At 40.2% G+C, this 25,641-nt stretch overlaps 1 protein-coding gene across 6 annotated transcripts in view; it reads left to right on the top strand.

The window, feature by feature from the left end:
* LOC119492936 (protein unc-13 homolog B-like) overlaps positions 1–25,641 on the top strand; it is a 199,330-nt gene that overhangs the window by 21,617 nt on the left and 152,072 nt on the right. For all 6 annotated transcript variants that reach the window (XM_037777840.1, XM_037777844.1, XM_037777841.1 and 3 more), the window contains exons 3-4: positions 9,626–9,725; positions 25,478–25,595. In XM_037777840.1, the coding sequence (XP_037633768.1) occupies positions 9,626–9,725; positions 25,478–25,595 (218 nt within the window). The remainder of the gene's footprint in view (positions 1–9,625; positions 9,726–25,477; positions 25,596–25,641) is intronic.

Here is a 25,641-nt window from a genome sequence, read left to right as displayed (position 1 = left end):
TTATAGTAGTTAAGGTGGTGTGTTTAGTGTTAATAAAAGTGCTTTCCTGTGTTATTTGTAGCCTATAGTAGGGTATCATCCAGGTTTTAGGTGATACATATTATGCAGCAGCATAAAGAGACACATTATGAATTTCTACAGTGAATAAAAAATGCAAGGAGATATTGAGTTTGGGTCATTCCCAAGAAAATTTTAAGGTTTGCGACTTAATATTAAGCAATTTCACATAATTTTGAACCATTATTATTACCAGTTAAATTATTATTTTATTATTTACACACATTACAGCCTTCGTCTGAACATTTAAATAGTCTGGAAATGTTTGCCCTGTAAAATCATATTCTATAAATCAAAACATTTAAATATAGTTTAATTAATTATCATTACACGGCTTGGTTGAATACTCTATTCTGATTGGTAAATCACAGCGTTCTGCGGTCTGTTATTTATTTATAGCAGACCGTTGCTATGGATAACAGACCGTTGCTATGGGCGCAGTTCTGATGTTGGACTCTGGCAGACCGTTTTTGTGTCAAATTATTGATTTCATAATAGACAGCGAGCCGGTTGTGAAATGTTGTTGTGAAATAAACCCCTTCAGGGCGATGCAAGAACCCTCTGCTTCAAGTCGGCATGTGGCATCGCCCTGTTGGGGTTTATTTCACAACAACGACCGGCTCACTGTACATTATCCCTTACTTATTTGTTCATATATAAAATAAGCTATGATGAACAGCTCACTAATTATTTTACCAAAAGGAACCCCCGTCCCCCGTCCCCCGTCCCCCGTCCCCCGTGCCGTGCATCGTCCAGATTCTCTCCACATTGTTTTTATCTTCATATTATGAGGTGCGGCACAAATACACTGGCGCTGAACTGTTATTATTTACCCTTACCGCCCAGAGAACCTGATATGGAGAAGGCAGAAAAGAATACCGGCCACCTCTGAGAAGTGCGCAAGAAAAAGTCGCGGTATGCCAAAGAGTAAAATGTAGAAGTGCCGGTAGGAAGGAAGGGAAGTCTATGTCTGGTTTTTCTTTTTAAATTTGACCTAAAACATCAAACCTACCTTCCCTCAGGGCTGTAACACTCAGTCAAGTAGTTGATAGACCGTATGCATGTTCTGTCATGTGACATGATTATTAGTCTCAGGTCAGACACAACCAGCAGAGCTTGTCCCACTCTAATGCCCCAGTTTGGGAAACATGATCTGATTTATCATAATAGTAAAAAGCAATAGATTCTTAGCCCTCGGGGAGCTGGCTGCTGTCCCAAAGCCCTCCTGAAACCCCACTGGTGGACAACCCCTGAGAGATGTTGCCTGGTATATGTGTCACTTTATTAGTTTAAAAGAGTTAAGGCATATTATCCTGTTTTTAGCCAGACTGAAACTGTGGCTCTAGAGACGTTGATGTCAGGTAGTCTGCCGGTCCAAAGCTGTGAGCCAACCTACAACTGTTGGATGGATTGCTGTGATATTTGGTACGGACATTCGTGAGAATGTATACTGATGACTTTATTGATTCTCAAAGTTTTCATCTAGTGCCACAAGCAGGTCAAACAGCCATGGCCGGAGGCATTATGTTTTCGGGTTGTCCGCCCGTCTGTCCGTCCTTTCTCGTGAACGTGATATCTAGGGAACGCCTGGATGGGATTTCTTCAAATTTGGCACAAATGTCCACTTGGACTCAAGGATGAACTGAGGTCAAAGGTCAAAGGTCACTGTGACCTCACATGACACGTTTTTGGACATAAGTCAAGAATTCATATTCTAATTATGACAATTTCACACAAATGTCTAACAGGATAAAATGATGAAGAGATGACATTTTAGACAGATGTGGATTTAAACTGCAACTTGACTAATTGGCAGAGGCATACAACCACAAGGTGAAATTGAAATTGAATTTCCCCTCGGGGATTAATAAAGTGCCTTTCTTCTTCTTATTCTTCTTATTGTTTTAATCAGAGGGAAACTAGTTTGAATCTCAAGCTGCTTTGGTAAAACAATCCTGACAGGTAATCTGAATTAGAAACAAAAAGCGTAGCTTCTGAGTTTTAATAGTAGGTGACTGGTCCTGATGGGGAAGTTTGGTGTGAATTTATTTTTATTTTGGATCATTGTCATACCTGTTTTGGTTTCCTTTTCTGCTCGAGTGCAGGCAATGAAAATTGTGGACTGTACTTGTTATAATAAATCATTAACCTTGAACAACAGACCTATCTTCAGGTGTGTTTGAACAGGGAATTGACCATTTTCATACCTGACGCGTTGCTCATCAGTAGCAGTGGTTATCTCGCTGTGATGACCCACCGCAGCCTAATGAATGCAGAGGAATCCCTGACAATAATGAGGCAATGGTGTTGGTGTAATGAGGCAGCCCTGTCTCAGCACAGCCTCAACTGCTGTGCTGTCTGACTTGTATTCTGTCTGTCGCTTATTGCAGACTGAAACAATTCCTCCTGAAGCCTCGGTTATACTTTTGCGGCAAAACCAGCATTCTCAAAGCTCCTCAAAGTCCATTTTCTCCACCCATCCATGTCTGTGTAGTTACACAATTTTGGATGTGCACGGACAGGTCAAAAACCTTTAGATGGTACCCTCGCGAAGGGCGACCGCGGCCAACACTGTTTTGCAAGACGGGCTTCACTAGATATAACTTTGCGGTTTTGGTGCTTCCGTGTGGTTTGTGTTGGAGTCTGAGTCTGAGGCTTTTTCTCTTCCCTTGACCTGCCGGTAAAACTCATGTGCAAGCACACTTTGACTCTCACAAACACACTCAATAAAATCTATTCTGAGCCAAATGATATCACTGGTACAGGCGATGCAATTGAAAAAAACATTCCCCAATCTAAAACATGTTATTTATATATATTTTTTTCTCCACAATCATCTGGCAACCCCCGGAAATTATACTATTATAGAGGCTAACACCGTCGAGCTGCAGAGTTGGTGATTATTTGTGGTTGACGTCACTACAAGCGACCCCTTTCACATTACATGTAGTCACTTCAATGTCAATATTGAAATAATAATGAATGCGTGTTAAAAGAAGTTGAACCGTGATCAGAAGATGTGATTTTAAAGCCGGACGTGCTGTTGATGTTGAAAGAAATGCAGCTGAAATAAAACGAGAACATCCTGTCTGTTTGTACTTGTGAGTCCAAAAGAATTAAGTCTCAGTTCAATATCTCCTTCAGCTTCCTTCATCCACCAAAAGCTCTCCTCCGCTCACTTTCCGCTCACTCTCCGCTCACTCTCCGCTCACTCTCCAGCCTCCTCCATCCCCTCCCTTAATAGAGTATTCATTACTGTAGACAGTCTAGTAAATGTCATCTCGCCTGGCCGCGCCGCGCACGTCCATCTGTAACTGAATATAACTTATTTATTTTCATAAGTCATCGCTACTTAATTATAAATGACGCCGGCTGCTCCCCAGGAGGGTCCCGCTGCATGCTGGGATATGTCCTCCCCGACGCAGTTACTTGCTGCTTACTGGAGGAAGGTGTGTTTGTTTATGTCTGTCTCTGTGTGTGTGTGTGTGCATGCAACCAAGCATTTATGGAGGTCTGCAGAGTGTCATCTTCTATGACAACCCTGGTGGTGTCAAAGGAAATAGATTCCAAATATAGACGATGACTCCATTTTTTTATATTTTTCCTCCGTTTTTTGTTTATTTTTGTGTTTTTTTTTTTTTCGTGGCTTGTCCAGTTGTTGTGTTTTCCTAATTTGTCCATACCACTGTTAGCTCAGGCAGTAAATGGGGCTGTCTGCACCCTGCCAGTCCCCTCGTCCCCTTAATCACAGACCTGGCAACCCCCTTAAGTGAATGATGGATTATTCCCGATTAACCATTTCACCCTCCTGTCTTTTGCCTTCGTCATTACTGCGGAGCTCTGCTGGGCGCGGTGACAGATAGGCCACGCTCTTGACATTTTATGTGTCTCATATGAGGATGAAATCTCAGTACAGTATTAAATTTGTGTTCAGACCAAGAGCGAAGAGAATTTTCGGCTCGCTTTACTCGTGCGATTTGGACCGCCGGTATCATTTGTGTTCATTCGCGCCAGAGAGGAGAAAGAGCTTGTCTCCATTGATACCAACAGCTTTTCTTTCCGCCATTTCCGCTATCAAGCATGGAAGAAATAACCATTGTTGCTGCTTTGGAAGTCCCAGATGTCAGAAAACCAAACGCTGATGTGTCTGAGTTCATAACATCATCCGGCGGCGAGCTGTATTCACATACAGTGGCATTGCACTGACTGTATCTAGCAAGCCACACGTTGCTACTGCATTATGAACCCAAGATATACAGATTGTGCTGTGATTTAATTGCAATAAAAATTTCAAAAGGATGCCGAAATAACTGCATAATAATGCAGATTTGTAAAAAAAAAGTCTGAATTCATGCTTTGTCAGGTCTGTCTGCAAGACGTCAAGCAAACAACTTTTAAATTGCTTGTTTTCTGAATGGAGTTTGGATGGATCAGTGCCAGGCTATGCAGCTTCTCCATCAACTGTCGAGATAAAGTCTTCGAGGCATAAATACGGCAGCGACGTTGGTGTTTAGAATCTCGACGCTGATAGGCTTTTGTGACACAGCGTCGAAATATTTCAACTCCTGCGAACACTGGATACAAAAAGTGTGAAATTCGCGTCATTCGTGTCGCCCGGCGTGAATTTGTGTCTATTTGCCTCATTGCATTGACTTTGTATGAAATTGCGCCTCACGAAAAGTTTGTTTCGCTCTTGGTCTGAACACAGCATAAGAAATGACACTGCATCCCCATTCCCACATGAGATACAATGACAACACATTGAGCATAAACACCTTTGTGTGCGTGCTCTCCATGGAGATCCGTGCCACGGTGTCTCGCGCCGCCAGCATAAACAAAGCTTAATGGTTTGTGGTTGCTTTTTCAATTGTCTTTTTCAAAATCAGATATTTTTCGGATGTATCCAAGATGCAATGAAGTGTCAGTGGAGTAAAAGTGACACAGCAGGGACAGACTGGGAGATTGGTTTGTGTTTTAAGTGAAGTCAAAATGAATTTCTAGGCTTACCAACTCAAATAGGATCCTCCTGAAAGCCTTGCCATGCTCTTCAGTTGTGTTATCCACCCAAGGGAGCTGTTCAAGTAGGACTGTACAACAGGACTGTACTGGGAAGCTCCCAGGTGTGTGAATGTGTGCAAGTGTATGAATATGAAGCAGGTCAAGTGCTTAGTCAACCTTTCCTGCATAAATAAGGATCAGGGATCGTCCTGTGCTCTCCTCCCCAGTGGTGTTTCATTAGCTTCATGCTGCACTGCTCTCTTTGCTACAGCAGAGTGATGTAATCCACAAAGAGCTCCAGGGGGATTTTGAAACAGAAATATGAACATAACATAAGAAACACATCTGTATACAACATTGTGTTTACCAAAACACAATGATAAGCATCCCTTTTACTACTGTGATTACTAAGCTTGCCTCTTTTTTTTGGTCATGTCTAGATGGTAACCCTTGGAGGACATGGTTATAGTAAGAGCTTTTTAAGGTTCAGCAACTAAGGTTTCAACATAAAGCATCTTCTTTTTCAACTTTTCTCATCTTTTTACTCTGACGCAGACATGCTTTATGTCCAAATCTTAGTTGGTGCACCTTATTAAAAAGCTCTTACTGAAACCATCAAGCTCTAAATACCTTTTATTCAGCTTTGAACCCACTGCTCTCGGCTATGCTCATGAATTAACGGCCAGTACCTATGACAAAAGATGGCTTGAATTTAAGGAGAAATGTGGATGGTTTGGGTTAGAGAGCTTTAGCACCGTTAAGAGATTCATTAAGACTTCTGAGCTTAATGAATCCAGGTATTTTACCAACTTGGAACCACAACCAAATTATAAATTGGGTACTGGAATCAAACCCTGGCCGTAATGTATTAATTTATGCAGTTGAACGATCACGTCACTCACCTCATCTTCACCCCAAATCCACTGATGCTGCCCTCAGCTCCGCTGGCCCTCTTCAAAACAAAGTGGTTGTAAAATTGGGAACACAGAGGTGTACTAGGACACACAAATACACACACCAACACAACATACGCTTTGTCAGAGTCCATCCCAAGAGTGGGCTATTTGAGGCAGGTAATCAAGCAGGGATTACAGTATGTGGTTGTGGTTGCTGGCTCCTTGGTTTATGCTGATTATGCTGATCAGTGTGAGTTAGAGGGAAAGACACACACACACACACCTGGGACATTGGGTTGAGTTTATTCTTTATTAAAGGCAAACATACAACACAGTTTGTTTTTTTATCAATGACATATGCTGATTTAAGAGTAGTCAACTTACAACAACCTGTTCAGCTGCATCAATCTAATTGGTGTGAATGCTGGAATCATTCACAACATATGTTCTTCTACATTCTTTATTTTTATTTTTCGTCAGACCACTTTTTTTGCATCGCTACTCCTTCCACATTTTTCAACATAGAAACTCCATTCAAACATCAAAACGTGCAGCTCAATTAGGACATGATGGCTATTACTTTTCTCATTCATAACTTTCATATTTTCAGAATTATTAACCATAATTCATCAAAAATTCTCCATTGAAATGAATGGAAGAAATGTTCAGAATTTAAACATTTTCAAGCATTTTCAACTGTTCACTGCTCATTCATGCTTTCACCTAGAAACTCCATTCAAACTGTAAAATGTTCCACATATTCCATAGATTCTGGCTATTATTCAACTTTCATTCATCCCAATTGTATGTACTTTTTGAAATATTTAACTTTGTTTGGAGCTTGGTAAAATTCCCCTTTTTGTACGTTACCGGAAACTAGGGATTCACCTAGTTTTTCAAAATAAAAGCCCCAGAAGGTAACTTTCTTAACAGGGAACTCAGAACTAACTATTTATAAGGCTTCAGCTGCTTTTCATGCAATTACAACTTTCTGATTCTGATTCTGTATCCTTCTTCATACAGATTAAAGCTCTTCAGCATCTAGCATTCACTCTGCATTTCTTCAGAATTTTTTTTTTCTAGTTTCTTCTAATCTAGTATTTATGCTGCTCATTTTCATGGATTTCAAATGAACACCAAACTTGTTTGAATCACTGAAAAAACTTGAGACGTGAGCATCTATGCAGAAGTCTGCAACGAGGCTACATCTTTGCAAGCGTGAATAAAAAAATATAAGAATTGCAAGTGCAAGTGTACAGTAGTAACAGTAAAAGAGGACATAGTTAAGGTGATGTATCCATTAACATCAAAGTGCTCCACAACGCCCCCACATTATGAAATAATATTCTCAGACCCTCAATGAGAAAAAGGAGGAACTTCCAGGAAATAGAGAGGGTTATTATCTCCGTAGAATAAACAAATGTAGCTTTAACATGCCTGAATATGAATACATTCAACCTGAATCAATGCTGAAAATGGACCAGCGTTAATGAAAAGAAGGGAAAGGGTCATATAGTTCTCCGTATACAGCCATCCGTGTGTGATGAGAAAATGTAATGAGACCGTGGTTCACCGCCTGAAGTGGCTTTTTCTCGGTACAAAATGTTCCCTATTCAGCGCTTCCACAGTTAATACTGACACCATCTTGCAAATGAGCGTCATTAGAAGGCACACGGCAGTTATTTAAGGTACAATTGTTCATTTCTGTTCATGTCTGTTCATTTCTGTTCATTTCTGTCTGCGTCCCTCCACTCTTCTCCTGGGTGTCTGGATATGGAGGATTCACAAGTTGAAAACTGGATTTTCCACCTTAATATTTGTGCTGAAACTTTACATTTTACATTACTGAATGCTAATATGGTTTTTATACAATATATGTTTTAAAGCAGAATTAAAACTAGTTTGTAGAAGAAGAAGAGAACAGAAATAAATGAATAAAATACATAAAAGATGCAGTAATATTGGGCTGGAAATGGAGCTAAACACTGTTTTCCCGTAACAGTTCCTCTTGAGGATATAGTCGTGTTCCAGCGGAGGTTTTTAGGTATTTGGATTTACTTTTTAGTATTTTGTAATGTTATGCCGCATAGCTTACATTTTCTTTCAAAAATACTCAATATATATTTGCAAAACGTTTATTGAAAAAGTTTTTAGTTATTTGTTTTCCCTATTTGATGTTTTTTTAAGCTGCATTTATGTAGCCACTCAATGCAATTTGTTAATGGTGCTCAATATGATATCCAGAATATTAATGAAGTCTCTCTCCCTCTGTGTGAGTTGTAATCCGAGTTTCTCCGTGCTTTGTTGACATCGCCGGGCCGGCCGTGCTTGCCTTTTAGTGCAAGTTCGTGCATGTGAACTTGCCCCACTGGCTCGCTCACAGCCGACGCTCTGCGCTGCTCTCATACGGTGGTTACAGCTGATAACGTTGTACCGACCGAGGGCGCCGTTGCGGAAGTGTAGCACCCACTCTCTGGTTCCCCCCACGTTAACACTGTTAGCCCCGTTAGCTGCGAGTTGAGAGCTGCGTGGAGGCAATAGAAATGCTACCAGTCTCGCATTTAGCACCATTTAGGTTAGGGAAGGATCGTGGTCTAGGTTCATTAATTAGAAAATTCAACATTGACTTTAAACGTGAGACAAGACGTGTTTTCTCTAAAGTATGTGTTTCCATTGAATTTAGCAATTCGGTTACTTGGTAAAACAGATTAGCAGTATTTGAATGACATTTTTGGAAGACATTTACCTCTTAAGCTTCACTCAGACTTGTTTTGGACTCTTCTCATGTAAAAAGTGCTTTTTAAATGTTCGATGTAATCAGCTTCAACAATTCCTTTGAGTTACTTTTTTGGTTTAACAGTGTGTGGAAAGACATTTCAAATCTAGTGTACCGCTTGTGAAAGACAGATCTAAATATTTGTTGATCCTATTTCATATTGACAAAGACATCATTGTATTATTTAGGACTGTATTTGATGAGTTATGACTGGGACGTCGATTGCTTTTAATCTAACTTGCACTTGATCAACACTGTCTGACAGTTCTGCACAAATAAGCTGTCCACAGTGGTTTATAGTCTCTGCATTGTTTGGTGATTTAAAGGAAAAAGCTTCATGTATTACAGAGGCTAAAATTAGCATAAACTCTGTGTTTTGTGGTCATATCCTGCAGCTGTGTAGGAGATAACGTCTTTATCTCCTTTATATTAGTGTATAATATTAAATCCTGCATGAAATCTGTGTGTTCCTTAGTTAGTGTGTTGTTGCGCTTTAGTTTTTGTTCTATGTGGGTAGTTTAAATTATTTCTCCCGTGTCTGTAAAATCATGGTTGTTTTTTTAGCCTTTGTTTATCTCCCCTTCATCTTTTCATGAGCTAGAGATGCTTCACTGCTCCAGAAATAATGGCTGTTTGCTATATTGTTATGCAGGGAAGAAAATTTATATATCCTGTAGTTCAATCAATAATCAAGATGGGTCACTGAAGCCTCGGGAGGGTACAAACCGTACAGAACAATACTTCAATTATATTTGTTTTTTAACATAGGACATTTTTCCAATAAGTTACGAAATAACATTTTAAACATGTAAATGTATGCATGACAAAAATGTTAAAGACTTCCTCACAAAATCTGAATCATAATTTTTTGCTTGTTTTTTTCTCTCGCCTTTTCCAGACAAGTTCAACGCCTACGTAACTTTAAAGGTGCAAAATGTGAAGAGTACCACCATCACAGTCCGAGGGGACCAGCCGTGTTGGGAACAAGACTTCATGTTGTGAGTTTCACCCTGCTGCTCTTCTTACTTTAAATCTTATTACTTACTGTAATGAAGACCTAGGCGATTAAGTAAGCCAGTAACTGACTTACTTAAACGTAAACTTACTGTAAATATATCTGGTATATAGAAACCTCATACATATTGTGATGTTTATGTTTTGCCATCCACTGAGGGATCATATCTCCTTCTTTAGATTTAAATTTAAAAAGAATGTTGCAAAAATATAAGCCAGTTTCCATTCAGCTGCCTTTTTCGGGTATGTAGTTCTTCAAACTAGCACATGACCGACATACTACTAATGAATTTACCTTTAAATGTACACTCAAGGTGCTTTCACACCCAACCCGTTTGGTTCAGTTAAAACAAACTCTTGACTGGTTAGATACGGTTCGTTGGGGCTGGTGTGAACGCTCATTCAAACTAGTGTGGACCAAGCGGGCTCTGGTGCGGTTCGTTTGTAACGTGAAAACAAACAAACCAACCACAGGATTTTATGATAGGAGATATATTATTTTAGCATGATTTCAAAAGCTAAACTACTAATAAATCCATCTGCTGATCGTGTTTTTTGTCAGTTCCTTAACTCCATTAAAATGTGTGTGACAGCGATCCCACACTACGCCGATCATGCGCGTGTCTGTGCGCTCCCGGACGTTCGCACTATGTGTTCACACCAGTTATCCCGGAGCGTTAAAGTGCTGCATAAACTTCTGTCAGTCACTGGAATTTGATTTCCCCACATGGGTCCTGATAATTTAATATGATCATTTATCATCTTTGAAATGGAATCATGTTGTGATGAAATCATATATTGAGATATCGTGGTACAATTTCGTCGTCTAAATTGAGAATAACAAGCACAAACTAACTCAAATTTCTCCGAAAATCAGAGTATTTTGAGCGAATATCATTTGAATATTACGGTTTTTGTTTTTAAATCACACTTTACACTACCACTCGGTTCAATGCAATTAACAAATGTGTAGCCTACATATGGAAATATTAAATTTTTCTTTATAATTTCACTTGAAACTGTTCATTTTGCTCTAAAGTTCTTAATTAATTGAGAAAATACTCACTGCTTTTCATTTGTCAAGTATTTAATTCACACAGGAGTATACAAAAATAGTCTTTACCATGTGGTTATTTCATATAGAATATTTATTTATTGAACTACCAGAAATCATGCTATATCGTGATATATATCGTTATTAAGATGAAATGACGTGTATTGGGATAGAGGATTTTGTCCATATCGCCCAGCCCTAAGCTGACATGACATGAGTTTCAGTTTTCACCACTCTTGTCTTGTCTTCCAGTTGCCTTTTTACTTTTTTGGCTCAGTGGCTCAGTGTCACTTACATTAGCAGCGACAGCTTGTTCGGCACCAACCTCTTGGGATGTATTAAGACAAATGCGGAGAGAAATTGAAGCTTCGGAGTGTGTGTCAGCCCTGTAGATGAATATAGGCCAGATATCCACTGCTAGTTGACTTGCTAGCTCGGCTCTAATAGGCCTTACTGAAATTGAAAGAGGGAGCCGCCAGCCGCCTGTGGGACTCCAGTCTGGCCGGCTGACACGGGCTACTAAATGGGAATTTGCGATTGGAGCAGGTAGGATGGATGGAAAGTGAAATTACATGCCGGGCTCAGATAAGTGGATGAGTCAGTGATAAATCTAATGAATTGTCCAGTCCAGTCTTATTCCATGGAGGAGAAAAAGTGCAGATGTAGCTGATGTAGAGATCCAACTTCACTTTTTATGCTCGCGGGAGTCGTGCTGCTTCTTGTATCCACATCCATGAGGTATTATTTTAAATGTTAGGGATGGTCACCTGTTGGTGGAGAGACATGTAACCAGCAGAATAAGAGAAAGCACTATGACAGCCTAACAGGCCTGATAGTAGGTGACTTGGCTTGGATGAAGCAATTGTAAAAATCACATTTTCTGTCCTCCAAAACAAGATCGTTTATAAAAATGAGGCTCTCTTCTCAGCTAAATTGACTGGTACATTTTTCAAAGTGGTCTCTACAGTTTCTTTTAACAGAACAGTAATCTGGTAACGAAACATAATTGACAATGCAGTTTTGCTGTATGGGAACGTAATTTTTAGAAGACCAGACTGACTATACAGTAGTACATCACAGGTTGTCACTCTTTTCTTGTTAGCTGTTGAACACTTTTCTTCTTCTGGCAGCTGGTGTGACTTGTGGTTAAATCTGTCTGTGGAGTAGAGAAAAACATTTTCTTTTATATTGGATTTTTCAAGGTGGTTTTACTCTCATTCTTTTGTTCTTTTTCTTTCTATCATTTTTTTTCCTTTGCTTTGTCAAGTGAAGCCTGTTTCCTGACCTCTGATCCAGCTGGCTGAAGTTATTCTTTGCTTGCATTGTTCAGTACTGACAGGGCTTGACACGGTGCTTCAGGAAAAGAGATAGAAAGTGTTGGTACATGTCCACAGGAGCGTTTTTCTTTTATCGCGGGGGATCGCCTCGCTTCCCAGCAATGGACGCTTGATGGGCTGCCATTAGACACTATATATAATATAGTATAATATAAAGGCTTGTAGTCAAGAGGTTTACTTTACATTCTTAAGTTGCAATCAGGCGGCAATCTCTGGGTCTGAAAAGTGAAGCCAATGCAGAAACGCCTTAAACATGCATTCTTTCTAATATCCAGCAGGGGGCGACTCCTCTGGTTGCTAAAAGAAGTCTGATTGTATAGAAGTCGATGAGAAAATGAGCCTACTTCTCACTTGATTTATTACCTCAGTAAACATGGTAAACATGAGTTTATGGTCTCAATCGCTAGTTTCAAGTCTTCTTCACTACAGCATGATGTTCATTTAGTAAATTATGGTCCCATTTAGAGTTAAATAGACCATAAAGCAGGGGATGCTTTAGGGCGGGGCTACCTTGTGATTGACAGGTCACTGCCATGGCGTTGTCCGGTCTGGGAGTTGTCCGTGTTTTTGTCTTACAACTTTAACCCTTTCACAGCGTGTTTTCAGTTCATGAAAGTTAATTAGAACATTTTGGTCGCATAAAAAATGTCTTATCCAGCGTTCGGTTGTACTTAGCTCCACCCTCTTGTGTCACTTCTGGCTTCAAAACGACAGTGACATCACGGTGACTACGTCCACGTCTTATATACAGTCTATGGTTCCAATTAATTGTTTCCGGTTTCCAGAGGAGTGATTTTCCTGCCAGTGATCGCACACACAGGCCTATAAGATTATTATGGCAATCTAAAGACTATCAATTAAAAGAGATGGGATAATTCCACTTCATGATTTAATCTGATATGATAGCTGGAAATCCTGTCTGTTTAATGTATGAGAGGCTTTTTTACAAAATATTTTTGCATTTAAACAGCCTGGAAAACACACGTAAGCATTAGGCATACACACTAATCTCTCTCCCTCACTATCTGTCTGTCTTTCTGTCTGTCTGTCTGTCTCACACACACACATCAGTTATGAATTGTACTGTACAACAGACACAAATCTTTCCTGCAGACTGATCCCTCTAGACTTGATTAGAGGGATTGGATAGATTGACTGTGGATCCAGATGATTACATAACGACTCTCCTCCTCTTCCTCCTCCCCTCTTCTTTCCAAACATAATCTCTGCTATTACCCTACCCACTATCAGATCTACTCAGACTGTCATTTCACTTTTCATCATGTCTCTCTCTTTGGAAAAAAAACTGCTTTCAGACAAAGAATTAATAACACGTCACACTTTTCTGTTCTCTCCTGTATGTACACTGTCAGAGAAATAAAGATGTATGGTTTTTAGGCTCATCTCACAGCGAGAAGGTGATTCTGGCAAATTATATCAAAAGTTCAGCTCAAGTAAAATGCCATTTAATATGACCATAATGATTGAAAAGATGTTGATGATTATACACAAAGGAAACCCCAGGGCCTCCTACGCTTAATGGCTAATTAGAGCCAAAGTCTCATTAGCGGCAGTGGCGTGCTGCGCTGAGGCGCTGTCGGAGGTTTCGAGTAGGATTCGCAACTGAGTTTGACTCCCAGACTGAAAGGTCTCAACAAGCGGAGTGAGACACGCATGTTCGTCACAGGGCCAGCTCAAGTGTGTGCTCAGATTATTACATTACATTTTTTTATTGTATAGCACAAATGATAAAATCACAGCATATTTAACAGACTGGAAAATTTAAGCGATATGACGTAGTGCGATAAAACATAATCAAAAAAAGCAGGAAGGATGGATGGATGAAGTCATGGAGACACTTTAAATAAACACTCACATCCACAAATCAACAAGTTGGTCCTCCATTTCTGAGCTCCGTCTTACTACTACTTTATGCTTCGCGTTTTGCATTAGCTCATGCATTAGCCGCGGCCGCCATGACTACGGTTGTTTTCCTTCCTTCTTCAGTCAGCTTGGTTCTCTATTGGCTATCGTTCTTTCCCACGTGACCGCGTCATCGGCTCTCCTCGGGGTTCCCCACACACAACAGGATATCCCATCGTAAATATTTAACATGCTTAATATTAACAATTTGAAACCGGTGTGGCCAGGATGGACTTCCGAGCTGATTGGGAGATGTAAAAAACACTCTACACATACCTCACATCACAGGAATATCTGGAAAGATCATCTTCAGAACCATCAAAAAATCTGGGCTTTGCTGACGATCGTTGGGAGAGGGAGGAATCAGGCCCAAAATCGGCTTGATTCTCGTGTAGTGTGTATCCGGCATTAGTTGGAACAGGCTGTTCCGTAATGTAATGGTTGAGACAAGCATTCCATGTTTCTGGCACTCATAATGTTCAGGTAACTTCACTGATGCAGTATAAATATCTCCTTTAAAAGGTAGCAGGTTGAGCAACTTTGTCATTTGATAACCTTTGGCGCTAAGTGCCCATTTTAGGGAGTATTTTTGGCCTTGCTCTCTCTGGGTGGTCACTCGTTTCTCTTTATGTTCAGCCACAGTGGTCACTGCTCATGCTACTTACCTTTTCACAAACTTCTGTTACTATTTCAAGAAACGTGGAACTCTACTTCCATTGGATTTTTCCAATGTAAAACCTACCAGACACAAGGCTACAGAATAACGTCCTTTACAGGATAAATAGAATGAATAGGGATGCACCACTAGTATCAGGTCCGATGTTGTGCTCATGTACTCGTAAAACTTCTCCGATACAACCACACTTGATACCACTTTATGGTAGCATGGCGTTAACCGACAAGATTAGTGCCTTGCATGCAGGGGTGCTGGTTGAAGTGCCTATAAGCTGCCCAGCTGCAACGATAACCCGATAATCAGCTGCAGTGCGTAAAACAGGCAGGCAACAGGAGAGTTAGCCGCCATGATGTTGCGTACATTGTTGTGGACACATGCATCCACTTTAGTCTCCACCGCATCAATTAGTTTAGCTGCGAGGTTGTCAGCTGTGTGTCTTCCTGGTGTACTCAGTCAGGGTTTCTGCCAGTGTATTGCAAGCCCGGCGTTAGGGCTTGCTATACACGTTATAGCCCAACGTTATAGCTGTGAAGGTAGCAGTGCAGTGTGTGTACAGTTTATTTGTCGGTGAATAAGTACTACAACTCCTCAAGACCAAAGCCAAGTTCCCGTGTCTTGCTTGCCACCTGCTGATTAAAGTGAAGGAGTTAGCAACAACTCTGGCTCAGGCGCACTTAAGGTGGCCTGACCTTTAAGGTGGACCAGATATTGTCATTGTAGTGACAAGCTGCTCCTCTGCTCCTCTTTTTATTTTTAATATTTAAACGGTTAATTATTAACATCCCTACAGCAAACTATGCTTGTCTCAGGAAAACACAAAGTTGAATGTTAAAAAAATCAGCAACAGCATCATGTTGTATATTTAATTTGTTACAGTCAGAAAGTGAGGAACATCTTATGAAAATAATAATAATAATATGTTTTCAAAGTCATTGTTAGAAATGTAATGGTATTTTTAAGTACTTGTATCGGCAAGTACCCAAATGTAAGTACTTGTACTCATACTTGGTCTTAAAAGAAGTGGTATTGGTGCATCTCTAAGAATGATTGTACTCTAAAGACATGCAGATGAAGTCATTTGGAAACGTTTAATGACCCTAAATTAGGATCGGCTCCAGCCCCCTGGCCACCTTGAAGAAAATCAGGGAGAAAAGAGGGAAAATGTAAATGTACATAATGTTCAAGAAAAATCCCCCGCAGTACTAATACAGAATATGTTCAGAACAAGTGCATTAAGAGGCACTTTTCTTCTATTACCGCCATTATACAAATGGACAACTGTTACCTTAGAGGCTTGAGCTGAACACCTAATTAATCAAGTGTTAATTGACCTCTTCACACCAGAACTGTATAACACACTGGAAGATGAGGCCATAAGGCAATCTTTGTTTGGTCTTTATTTTTCTAAATTTTATAAAATGCACAAAACTCTCTCAGCATCCTTTAGGTAGTGTACACACTTCCTGTCATTATTCTGAATGTGTCACAACAAACATATTTGGAGCAAACAGGACTCCCGTCATAGCTGCGTTGCTCGGGAACTGCAGGGAGGTGACCTTCTCACAGCTGGATGGTGAAGAGGCACTGAGGCCCTGCCAGATGTGCAGTCTGACTCTTTGACTTGGACCCTTATGGGAATCAACTCAAGCTGCCACATCTGTAGAAGAGCAGGTGGATTAAGGTTGTAGTCCATATACCTGAGGATTCATACAGCTGGTGACTTTAAACTTAGAGTTTCTTTAATGATCCTCTCCGCTCAAAAAGGTGGTTTTCTTATGTTTGTGTCCCTTAAAATGTCTGATCTTGACTATACTGACTTGTATCAGTGCACAGTTTGTGACTAGAGAGGTGTTTTTACTTTCCTCTACTGAAGGGGGAGATGTCTGTGCACTTCCCTAAAAGATTCAAACGTAACCCAGACAAGCTAGATTTGTTACGTTGCATATACTGTATGTCATGTCCTATATCTGTGTTGGTGAGGTAGAGCCTTCCTGGTTGTAGGATTAGCAGCCGTACTGTAGCATGCTGCCTTTCTGGCCCGGGCGGATATACTGCAGATTAAAGAGAGAGTGGGAGATGGACAGAGCTGGATGGAGAGTGAAATGTGGTTTTCATTTTCAGTTCGAGTCAGAGATGAGCTTGGACTGAGCCAGCCTTGTGTTCACCCATCCTGCCAGCCACCTTACGCTCCGGCCCAAAATTTAAAAGAAAGTAGAGAACAGTAGTAACAATATTCCCAGCTGCACTCGGAGCTCCTCTCGATCTCAATCTCTCCCCTGCTGATAGCACTCCTTCTTTCTTTCTGACTGTTTGCAGCTGGCTGTTAACCTTTTCAGAAAATCCTGATTGTTCCAGCTGCAACCCATCTATTAATGCTGGAGGGTTTAACACACACTGCTTTCAAGTGTCTCTTCTCAACGTGAAGCACGTTTTTAGGCAAATGAAAGGAGAAGGTGATGATTAATGAGGCATTTTATGATTTGTGTGTACACTGGGTTCATCTAGAAAAGGTGTTCACACAGCCAGGAGAAGTTACCTTGCCTCATACTGATTACATTTACACCTCAACACTTTCATGGCCACTGACAACCTCACTGAAGAAAATCATGTGACTTTCCTAAAAGCAGACACACAGTAGGCTATTTGTCACGGCAGGGATGAGCGCCTCACTCACTCAGATCAAAATTTCCATTTGTGCAATACTTTAGTTCATGACAGGGTACCTCTAAGTACATTCCTGTGAGACTCATCTATACTTTTGGTAAACAACATGCTAGTGCTACATTCTAACAGGCATGTTATCATCAACTTTTTTTTATGAAATTATGGAGAGAAAAATGGGGAACAACACCAGGGAGCTCATGTTAGGATAATAAAACCATAACTGAGCCTTTAGGCCTTTACACACGAAACAACACGAAAATGCGAATTAATCGCCAGCGAATATTGTATGTCTTGGGCTTTTACAACACGTTCTCATCCCAACTCGTCAGATACTGACGCTTTGTCGGACCCCTCTGCGTCCCTTTTTGCTCACAGTAAACACATGCTGATGTTGTCAATTAAACAAAATCACTTGTTTGGGATTAGATAACAAAAATACTTAGTTAGGTTTAGGAAAAACAACTTGGTTTTGCCTAAAATTACTACATTTTTTACTGTGCAAATGTGACCACAGGGCATGAACAAACAGCTGATTGTAAAGTGAAAGTGAAACGTAACGCTTGGGACGTGAACAGCGGTCTCCTGGATGAAAGCCCTGTGTTTGTTTCACAATATTGTTTCACAATATTGTTTCCCCCTAAATTACCGACCCTGGGTAATATACAATCATAGTTCAATACTACATAGCAACTCATTACAGTGGCAGTAGGTGGTGTAGTTTTGGCATCATTGGGCAAAAATCCATAACAACCTTTCAGCATATTGTAATTCAAGTGTTCCGAGAGAAAACTAGACTTCTGCACCTCCTCATGGCTCTGTTTTCAGGCTTTAAAATATCTTGCCTGTGACGGGAGACTTTGACCAATCACAGGTCATTTCATTGAGAGAGCGTTCCTATTGGCTGTGCTCTGGTCATGTGACCAGAACTTGGCGTTCCTTCACCAGATTTCACAATGGCGGCGCAAACGTTCTCATTTTAGAGCTAAACCGTGCACTACAAGATGATTCTGAAAACATCTGAGGAGAGAAATAGGCATTAACGTAACATAATATTGATTCATATTTGATCAGCGCTGCCTAGTTTGACCGTTTGGTCGGAGTTCAGAGTGATTGACAGCTGCTCAGAGACGGCAGATGGACAGCAGACCTCAGATCAGCTCTTACTGCTTGTTTTCCTCCGGTCTGTGAAATCTTGCAGATGCTTTTAGGAGCACCGGAGGACACAGAGACACATGATTTTTTTCAGGTTACCTGTTTCATGTACTACTGTCACAACGTTTTATAAAAATAACTTTTTTGAATCATATTTCCTCCAATCTCGCCTACTTCAGCTTTAAGTGTGTAAATTACACTCATTGTTGGTAACGTTGGCAATTGCCACCTTGAAGTGTGTGATGGTGTACAACACTTGCAACTAGTGATTGTGGGAGTCTTTCCCACCAATATGTTGTATCCCACATGATGTGACCGAGGCATTAATACCACTGAGGCTCAGCCCAATCTTTTAATCTTGTTCATTTTTGCTTTCTTTTGCACATTAAATATTCTCCTAATTTTTTCTTTTTGAATTGTCAGCAGTGACGTACATAAGGATGGTGCAGGCACACACACACACTTTTTTTGATTTGCTGTAACCTTGGCTCACCTGCCAAGCACCTGCCTCTAAAACCAGCCCCAAAATTATACTCCAAAAATCCAATTCATTATCCTCATTTAGTAATAACAAGATTCATACACACACACACTTAGTGTTGGATTACTGCTGTTTCAAGCAAGCGAGGAAAAGTTTCACAGTTTTTGATTGAAGCCCTCCAAAGTGAATACATTTCCTCTTTATAATGAAAATGCTTTTTGTTTGAGAAATTGTTTTTATATAATTTAGAGAATGGCAAAAAAAAAAATAACCTTTTACCATATTTTCTGTGACAATGAAATGGCAAAGACGGGAGAGTGTCAAAGTAATACCTATTTTCTACAAGCTGGTACACCAGTCATTTTGTCCTCCAACGTAAAAAAAGTTTCATGTATCTGAATTTTTCAGTGCTTTCCTGTCCAGTTTCCATTCCTGTTGTCCTCTGTTTTCTTCACTCTTGTCGTGTGGGCCAGCCTTTAGTCGACTAAGATTTCTTTAGTCGATTTTCTTTTAGTCTTTTTTCATGCTGAATGACTTATTTCAAAGAAACTTATGAGCACATCTCTGGTAAACACCAGATTTAAAGTGGTGCTTTTGTGTTATTCTTTGTGGAGAAACTCAGTTTTACAGATCTGTCGACTAAATAAACGAATCGATAATTTGTGTTAACAAGCAATTGAACAGGTGTGCCTAATAAAGTGTCCGGTGAGTGTATATTCATGCTTTCTACTGCTTTTGGTGACCTCTGACCATTTCTCTAGCATCAGTACCAGTAAAATCAATGGGTGAATTGTTTGAATTTAATGGGTTATTATAGCCATTTATGTAGTAAAGAAGGAACTTCACTATTCTTGTCCCACTGTAGGAAAAGCAGTTGCACATTTGTCAGCATGTTGACTGTTCAGATCAATACTTTAGTATCGTGGGCTGTAATGAACATTGAACAATAAACAAACAACTTTGTTTTCTGTTTAAGGCCACACACACTATTGGTATCTTTGTGTTGCTTTTAGTCTTGCAAACCTGACTCCAAAACTTTGCCACTTTGGCAGGCCAATTATAGCACTTCTGCCGGTAGTCTGGATGGAATCCATAATTGTGCACCACAATACATGACTACTAACAGGCCAAAAATGTCCACCAGCATATGCACAATTGCACAAGTGATTACAATTTTGACACATGACAGCGGCACTGCGAGATTACTGAAACATTTGCATTCGTTTTTTATAGGGCTGTCAATCGATTCAAATATTTAATTGTGATTAACTGCAAATTAATATTGTTGTAATATTGTCCAGAAACCTTCACAGGTACTGTATTTAGCATAAAAAAATATGCTCAAGCCCAATAGGCAACAACAGCTGTCAGTGTGCTGACTTGATTGCTTGTGATTAATGTTTCCTCACCAAAATTTAGCGCATGTTTGGAGCGTTCTTTAGGCTCCTTTGCGACAAGCTAGTATGACATAGTTGGTACCAATGGATTCCTTAGGTTTTTCTAGTTTCACATGATATCAGTATCTTCACTAGCTTTAAAATCTGAGCCCGCTACAACCTAAAAATTGCAAGTTGTGTTAATGCGTCAAAGACATTAGTGACGTTAAAACAAATTTGCATCAACGTGTTATTATCGCGTTAACTTTGACAGCCCTACAAAAATCATTTGTTGTTATATTCCTTAGTATTTTACTGCAAGGTCTAGCTAATACTTATTTACCCCATCATTAATCATTTCCTATTATTAATCATTTAATGTTCTCTTATCTTTATGTAAACAGCCATCTTCTTGTAAATCAAATCATGCCATATTTTTGTCACTCTGCAGTATCTCTCCGCTCATCCTCTGTTGCCTCATATTCTTGTCTAGTCTATATTAAATCTGATGATTTGATACGTTGGTGGTCACTGGACAGCTGCCTGTGTGTGTGTGATGGCTGGTTGGTGGGTCGGTTGGCTAGTGGGATAAGGGGATAAGGAGATGAATGTTGATCCCTCTACTCTCTCAGGGTCACTAGGCTTCACATGCTCGTCTCCGCTCGTGCATCGTCGGATTCAATCTCCATCTGTTTGTCTCAGTTGTTTATTTTCTCCCTCTTTTGCTGTCTGGCTTGTCTCTCTTTTCTTTCACCACGTGTTTTATCTTGCCTTGATTTTTGTCTCTACTCTTCACTCTTTCTCATTCTCAGTCTCTGTTTCTTGTCCTCTCGGTACTGTCTTCACATGCCACCGAGGGTCTTAATCTTTTGACCTGATTTACAGTATTGTGTCAGAGGTCATAAGCTTTCCGTTACCACACTCATAATCTTTAGATGTTTCGACTGAAACAGTTCAGAGATCTCCTATATAGGTTAGTTATCTAATGTAGGTAACTGTTATTTTACTAATATTTAATTCGTAGATTTCCTATAAATTTTTTAGGGAATTTGGGAAATTTTAAATACATAGAAAAAAATGATAAATAGTAAATTTGAGAATGACAGCAAAATCTCATAGTGAAATGTCCAAATGTGGGTCTGATAACTCGCAATAATATAATTTAGGGCTGACAATCTATTAAAATATTTAATCATGATTAATCGCATCATTGTCGGTAGTTAATCGTGATTATCACAATTTAATCGCACATTTTCTATCTCTTCAAAATATATCTTAAAGGGACTGTTTGTAAGAATCAGAAATGCTTGTTAACAGCGACACCTGTGGCCGTTAAGTCAACAAAAGTCAGCGTCCTGTTGCTCGCGCTTGTGCTCGCTCTACATAGACATTAACGAGCATCGCTCAAAACAGTGAAGAGACACACGTCAGCTAAAACCACAATATCACTCTATATTTAACCTGCTTGGCAGTAATGTTAGCTGACCAGACGATGTCTCTCCATGAATCAATGCTGATACTAGTGTTGGCTTTTCCTGCCTCAGCCTCCCGACCGCGGCCGGAGGGAACAGGGGAGACACCGGAGTTTGGGTCGGAGACGATAACGTTTCTCTCTGCGGAGCATCGTCACTTCACAAGACACGGGAAACCTCTGTTGGTCTGGAGGAGCTGCAGCAGTTATTTCTGCACAAACGTCCACTGAACATTCACTAGATATTCTCAGAGCTAAACTAACTCTCCTGCAGTGTGTAGTGTGCACGCATGCACGTGAGGTGGAGCGAGCTGAGGCAACAACAGCTGTCAGTGTGTCAGTGTGCTGACTTGACTATGACTTGCCCCAAACTGCATGTGATTATCATAAAGTGGGCATGTCTGTAAAGGGGAGACTCGTGGGTACCCATAGAACCCATTTTCATTCACATATTTGGAGGTCAGAGGTCAAGGGACTCCTTTAGAAAATGGCCATGCCAGTTTTTCCTCGCCAAAATTTAGCGATAGTTTGAGCGTTATTTAACCTCAAGTTGCGTTAAAGAAATCAGTGGCGTTAAAACAAATTTGCGTTATTAATGTGTTAACTTTGACAGCCCTAATATAATTTAATATTTTGTGTCCTTTTAAAGCTATTTATTTATGTTACTTTGTTTTTTCCGTATGTAGAATGGGGAGAAGCCTTTCTCTTGAGACTCCTCTTTCTGTCTGACTGCCTCGCTGCTGATTCGGATCATAGTCTGCTCTTTCCTTCCACTTCTCTGTCAATTAACTTGTGTATAAGTTTAAAAAACTGGTGACCTTTTTCCTTCCCAATGACTTTATCAAGTTATAATAACAGGAATGATTTACTGCTGTCTGATCACAGCCTTTTCTGTTGCAGCCTTTTTCCGTTGCTCTTATTTATGCTGTCAACACCACTGTCAGTGCTGCTGTCTAGCAGAAAGAGTCTTCTCTCCCCACATCTGGCTTTAAAGAAAGCATAACTTGGATATTTATATTTCCATTTCCAAGAGCACATTACCAACATAGCAAAGATCCGACACCCTGGACAGTAATGTTGCGACGACTTCAATCAACGACTTCAGTCTTCATAATCAAGATGGTTTTATGATTACAGAGTTGTTCATGTGAGGATTAAAATATTTAGCATTGACAATATACACCATATAACACTATTAAACTTGGGTTTAATTAAACATTAAACATCACATGCACCACGCAAGGATGATTCATGACAGTGGCCATGTATGACAAGATTTTAAGAGCATCAACTCAATAATTGATGCTGCATGATAACAAAAAGTACATTATGTGACAATATGGTGTTCGGCATGCTTAAAAGTGCGTTTCACCATGTAAAAGTAGCAGGAAATATTAGTGAAACATGTTGTTAATAACAAAATTAGAGCAGAAATGGTGGTAATTTGAAGCATTGTTCATGAGCTGGAGGAGCAGTGTTCCTGCCTCTGTGAAGCGTTCCTCACAGTAACGTGTAAAAAGCTGTATTTCACCAGTGATTTCACCTGTTGTTCCCTCAAAGTGCTTCCAATATTTCCTCTCAGACCACAATTTCCATCACGCCTCGTTCTCAGAATGACCGCACACGCTTTACTTCCCCCCCCCCCCCGTCTTATCCCTCTTTTCTTTTTTCAGCTTCTGTCTCTGCTCTCAGACACAAGATTGCTGTGTGTCGGTGTGTGCATGATGTGTATGTGTGTGCATGATGTGTATGTGTGTGCATGATGTGTATGTGTGTGCATGATGTGTATGTTGGCATGTGTTTGTTCTGCGTGATAAAAATACACCATTTCATTCCCTGTAACAGCTCAACCCATCCCCTCAATAATGGATGGGCTCTGATGGAGGGCATATGACAGAGTCGGATGTAAAGCTTCAAGATCACTCTCACAATACACACACACATACACACACACACACACACACACACACACACACACACTGAGAGACAGGTTGGAGACAGACTGCAGGGATGGACAACGTCAGACCTATTTGTAATCCTATTTGGGGTTTTATGTTTCATGGTTTCAATTAAATAATCTCACGGATTAAAATCAGGCTGTAGATCATGAAACTTTTTGTTTTATTCTTTAAACCAGCTGATCCAGGTCTGACTGGCATGTTACACAATACATTACTTCCGACTGGTAGAGTTCATTGTGGCCTAAATAGTGGTTTTGGATTTTGGGTTTACAGTATTTTTCATTCTCTTTGGCTCAATTCTCGAATGAGTATTATTTTTTTTCAAACCAATAAGCTCAGATCTCTGAACAATTAGTTGGTTGTTCACAAACAGATTTTAATTTCTCAATCATTCAAGCAAATTGCACGTGTTTTGGCACATGTGCAAAAGAGTTTTTGTCTACAATTTGCACAATAGAGTGCTGCAGGAATGAGTCCTAAAATCCATAAATGAGTTAGCATTTTAGCACTTCCGTTTCCCTCGTCTGGAAGTCAATGGGATTTTAGTTAGATGCCTGAAATAAGGTCTGCGGTTAACACGAGCTGAACAGATTTTAATGTCAGTAAATATCCCACTTGTGAATTTTTAATCTTTTATGTGTCTTAAAAAAGGCGGTTTCTAACAAGTGGCTTATGAGACAACTAAACGTCATCACGCCGACTCGTCCGCCCTTTACAGCTTTGTTGTGTATACTCGCGCTCATGTTTATAGCGTAACGTTAGCTTTTTACTTCTGGCGACTTCATTCACACTTCAAAAATCATAAAAGTGGTGTTCATTTGTGAAGATTATCTTGCTGAACAAAACGTGTAAGTATCATAAATGTTTGTTTGCCACAGAGCTTATTTTAGAATCTTTACTGGCACAATATGATCTCTTTTACATTGGTCAACCATTGTTACAACATCTTCACAAAGACCTCACAGTCACACAAGCATGTAAACAAGCAAACACATGAATGGAGACAGTTTAATGGTAATCATGCTAACATGTAGGGACATCATGATTTTGACTCGACTCGTGGCTCAGCTGGCCGACTTCTTCAGACACACACACATCGCACCCAGATTCTCCCACCCACCCACCCTCTCCTCTCCATCATCCCAGCTGTGAAGTGTCATCAGAGATGACTGACAGCCAAACTGAGGCAGTATGAATATGAATGGGACTGTGAATATGAATATGCAGATGAGGAGGGGAGAACGTTTGGCTGCTGTCTTCTCTTTAAGACAGATCTGTCAGAAAATGACGGCTGTCATCCTTCAGCACTCACTACTTTAAGGATAAGACTGGCTCACTTACTGACCTGATGGCAGGGAAAGGTACTGTATTGTGTCAGACTAAAGTCAATGCTGGAAACACTGCAGTATGTGTGTAAAAACACAGGTAGAATATAGACCAAATTCAGTTTGTTTTTACTGTTAACATCAGCTGCAACATAATAATTAAATGTTTAGATTAGAGGTTTTCAAAATGAGAGACGGGCCTCCCAGTGGAGGACTCAAAACAGTTTCAGGGGAGGCTCAGGGAATGGAAGTGAAAGAATATGACATTAGTTAAAAGGAGATGACACAGTTGATGTGTGTTTTTGTGTTTCTACAGTGAAATCAATCATCTGGAGTCGGGTCTGGTGGTGGAGCTGTGGAACAAAGGTTTGATCTGGGACACTATGATCGGCACAGCGTTGATACCCCTTGACACCATTCGACAGTCTGACGAGGTAACGCTAAACACACCCTCCTCATTACTTCCTTACTCACATAAAA

This window comes from Sebastes umbrosus, chromosome 8, assembly GCF_015220745.1.
Source record: "Sebastes umbrosus isolate fSebUmb1 chromosome 8, fSebUmb1.pri, whole genome shotgun sequence".
In the NCBI taxonomy this organism is placed as follows: Eukaryota; Metazoa; Chordata; class Actinopteri; order Perciformes; family Sebastidae; genus Sebastes; species Sebastes umbrosus.
Note: the sequence above shows the minus strand (reverse complement) of the source record. Positions and strands in the feature narration are given on the sequence as shown.